The sequence below is a fragment of the Limulus polyphemus genome, unplaced genomic scaffold, assembly GCF_000517525.1.
Source record: "Limulus polyphemus unplaced genomic scaffold, Limulus_polyphemus-2.1.2 Scaffold2289, whole genome shotgun sequence".
NCBI classification, from domain to species: Eukaryota; Metazoa; Arthropoda; class Merostomata; order Xiphosura; family Limulidae; genus Limulus; species Limulus polyphemus.
This window is the reverse complement of record NW_013667899.1, coordinates 144530-148869: the sequence shown is the minus strand read 5'-3', so window position 1 is coordinate 148869 and position 4340 is coordinate 144530. Positions and strand designations below refer to the sequence as shown.

The following is a 4340-nucleotide window of genomic DNA, read 5'->3' as shown; positions in this document are numbered from 1 at the left end:
CAAATACAGTTGTTGATTTTTGGTTAACAATGGCCATCTGTTGGATGATCTCTCCAGCCCTTTTGAGTTCTCTAGTTTATCTGCATTCTATATTTAAGACTGCTAAAATGTGTCTCAAAATCATCATCCTCATCAAATCGTGTTCCAGGTGGAGATAATATGGCATTATATATGAGAAACAACAATGCAATTGTTTTCAGGGTGCCAACACTACTAGTGGTCACTCTCACTATAAGATAAGAGATGCTGTATCGTTGAGGCGTCATCTGACTCTCCAGTGAAAAATATAACTATTTCTACACAGTATGTTTCATGATACATAACTCTTTCCCACCAGAAAGTGTACATGACACCCTAGTTGAGTAGCCTACTTCAAGGGGTAACTAGAGAGAAAGGAACTTATTAAGTACCTTGACTTACATTCTATATTAGGATTATATATTCAATATGTGCAGAAATTTTGGATTTTTTTATATTAAAAAGGGGGGAAAGAAACATTTATAATGCCTGCATACAACATTACTAGTTTACTGGAACATTTTAACTTTCCAAATAAACAAAAGTTATATCTGTTAAAACTTGAATGCATAAAATCACTAGCGAAAATACCAGGCTTCGCTCAGGTTATGTGGTTGATATATTCTAGATGACTATGTCAGTGTATGTATTCTCAACCTATTTTAGCATCCTACAGGTGGGCATAGACTTCAACTCAGAGCTTCTTTTGGTTTATTCAAATGAATCGCAGCCTTTCAGTTTCAATTTTGATATACATTACAATTTGCCCATTACAATTTTAGTTACGGGGATGCAAGGGGCCCGTGAAACCTTGTAAGTGAATGTTTGTATGGTTTAAAGAAATTATTAAATAAGCAAAAAGTAAATACATAGTGTGAGATAACCTAGCCTAGAGTCAAATTCATAAAATTTATCATGAAAGTGAAAATATCGATCCAATTTTAAGTTTAAATCGTTTCTGAATTAAGGTATTTTCTGTTATGTCACCAAAGTTTTTAATAGAAAAACGAGCCTCTTTAATCAACGGAAACTCTAAATTAAGAAAGCAAGAATTTTTTCTAGTTTTTTTTTATCTATACATTTCATCTTATACTTTCAGTACATATAATAAAAAAAATATTAGGTTATACTTTTGCTGCTAAGCAACATAACATAAAATCCATTGTTGAAACGCATTGTTACCAAAACACATTTACTTTTCTATATATTAGAAGTTGTTACTCTAACTGATATAATACAAGGTATAGTATGGGGTGGTAGTACTTTCCTTGTAATTTCTGACAGACTATAGGTCTATAGTAAAATAGTGTCTGTGTCTGTTTGTTATTTTCTATTTGTAATACAAGTAACCAGTTCTTTTCTATATGGTTTCTCGCTGGCATGCTTCATTATAAAGATGTGCACCCGCATGCATGCACGCACGTGGATAAGATAGGTAATGATACCCAGGTGTACACCCTCAGGGTTCACTTAGTATGGGTGCACAATTTCAGGTTTCTAGGTTCTTTCTTCGTAGAACTATGGCGGTCACACACACAGAGACACACACTTTTCTTGTTATAGATCATAAGTCATGATTAGAAAGGCATTACTGTCTTCATTTGATTAATTTTATTCTCGCGGTGAATAATGTTACTAAAAATAAAGTACATAAATATAACAATGAAATGTCTGTTGGGATTTAACAAATAACCTTAAATTTTGTTTACACTATGAATATCATATACACTGCTTTAGAAAATATCTAGAAATGTATTCATAGAAATATAGTGCGAATTATTTATGCTTTATTATGGTGTAGCAATTAACTTAACAGCTATTGATGTTCTAAGATTCGGCCAGTTAATGGATAAATGTGATATCTAACCTATAGGATAAACCTTCAAACGGTCCCTAAGATGATCTATGAGATTAGGACAGTTCATTTCAAAACGTTTTCAGACACTGTTATGAAGCATGAAATAGGCATGAGTTGTTTGTTCATATACCATAAAGCTTTATAAGACCGAAACAATACGTTGGCGCCTGGTGATGAGATAAATTCACCGTGATTCTTGGAACGAGTTAATTTAAATATCCTGATGTTGTTTCCCAGTTAGCTGATCAACGCCCAGTGCACAGAATGCAGCACATACTGTAATATTTCTACCATAAACCTTCGTCTTTTTACACAAAATTATGTAGATTATGTAGTCAAATTATTCACTTGTTGTCTGTTTCCAGACCCATATTCTGCCGAATTACTGAATTGTCTGCTTTCAGACCCATATTAAGGCGAATTATTCACTTGTCTTTTTTCCAGATCCATATTCAGGCATCACTACAAGACTGGGTGAAGTGGCACACATTTCCTCACAAACTAATCATCAAGGTTCAAGTTATATTGGACCTTTCATCAAATAAATGTGATTTTTTAAATTCTACCAAATGAGTATTTGTTATACTATAACATCATTTTTCCTCACCTAAACGTTTTTTAAGATCCTAAAACTTTATAGTTTACAATATCTATTGAATTGTCTCAAGCACAGAGTGATACCAGTTAACAAGAACTGTTATTAGCTCATATTTATATTTTCTAAACTTCGAACAGTTTATAATTTTTCTACTAATTCACGAAGCTTTAGGATTTTTTATAAACTTCGATATTACTATTTTTACCTATCTCTTGTGATGTGACAGTCCACCCACTGGTTAATAAGATATATAAAATAATAACTTGATATGATTACCATTAAAGTACATTTGCTTAAGTAGCTAAAATTCAAATGGTTCAGTATTAAACGTTCGTCCAGGAAAGATATGCATAGCCATATATATTCAATGTAACTAACATTTAATTTTTGAAGAAGTGCTAAAGAAACACTATTAAAATTTCAAAACAGTAGTGTAGTCGAAAGTAAACGCGGGTAAACAAAGTTTACCTATTTCTCATTTAAAGAATAAAGCATACTCTTCTGTGACAAGTTAAAGCCAAGACATGTTCTAATGTATAAAGTAAAGCGACTCGAGAGCATTTAACAATGAGAAGAATTTCATCCGTTCAAGATTAGTTAACTCATTTATTTTCTTTTGCCACTATATCAATACACAAAAGGACGATGCAAAAAAAACAAAAAAAAACACTTGGTTAGTGTACCGCACTGTGAATACGAGAGTCCATGGTTAGCGTCCTGTTGTCGTAAAATCGTGCTCCACGCATTGGGACTTTATGAGTGACAGTCAAATTCAACTATTTTATTATGGTAGCCTAACTCGCACACACTACTACCGCAACGTTCTTAATTTCTGCCCTCACTATAATTTTTCTAACTCATATCTGTCTTTCGCTACCTCTTTTTCATTTATTATCATAACTGGCTGGGTTCCTGCAAAATTGTACCCTGATATCATCGGTAAACACATCTCGTGGGATATCATTAATGTTCCTGCAAAATTGTACCCTGATATCATCGGTAAACACATCTCGTGGGATATCATTAATGTTCCTGCAAAATTGTACCGTGATATCATCGGTAAACACATCTCGTGGGATATCATTAATGTTCCTGCAAAATTGTACCGTGATATCATCGGTAAACACATCTCGAACAGCCATGGAAATACCGACTTTTGTATCACCTGTATAGAGAACGGATTCGAGGATCGTTTTAAATTTCATATTACATCAGCGTATAAAATATAATTCCGTTCTGAAGCATTAATCATAGTTAACATTTGAAAAATATATAAATGTTGAATACCTGTAAACTATAAAGTCACATGGGAAAAAACTACAATTTGCGCAGTTTAACGACTTCTAGTAACTTCTATCAGATATAGAGTAAGTTCAGTGATAAGTGAAAATCACACAGATTTATTGTTAATTTGATAGTATAGAAAAATGTTTATTGAATGAAATTGGAATACTGAGTGAACTACATACACTCTTTCATATTCCAATAGATCAAACAAAAATGCAACCTACTTTTACCTACCAACTGCATCTGTTATTATCACCGTCGATAAGATATTACACACACAATGTTTTATTATTGGAGTTTCTTGAAAACACTTCAGCTTGTTTTTGAAGTACTACAACGTAGAATTTGAGTGACATTCTATCGAGCTGATACTTTACTGTTATCTCCAATTTAATGATGTAAAAGTCAATCTTAATTAAAGGAATTATAGAATTTTACTTATGAATATATAAACATTCATGTCGCTTCGAATGTTCCAGAAATCCAAACGGGTTTTTAACATATACGTTATTTAATTGCATTTTTAAATGTTTAGGTATATGATTAAGACTAAGCAATATTTTTCAGTTCCCTATTTTT

At 32.5% G+C, this 4340-nt stretch overlaps 1 protein-coding gene across 1 annotated transcript in view; it reads right to left on the bottom strand.

Moving 5' to 3' along the window:
* Nucleotides 1-366: 366 nt before the first annotated feature.
* LOC106466523 (NGFI-A-binding protein homolog) overlaps nucleotides 367-4340 on the bottom strand; it is a 126775-nt gene continuing 122801 nt past the window's right edge. The window contains exon 10 of the mRNA XM_022394555.1: nucleotides 367-383. Coding sequence (XP_022250263.1) covers nucleotides 373-383 — 11 coding nt within the window. The 3' untranslated portion in view covers nucleotides 367-372. The remainder of the gene's footprint in view (nucleotides 384-4340) is intronic.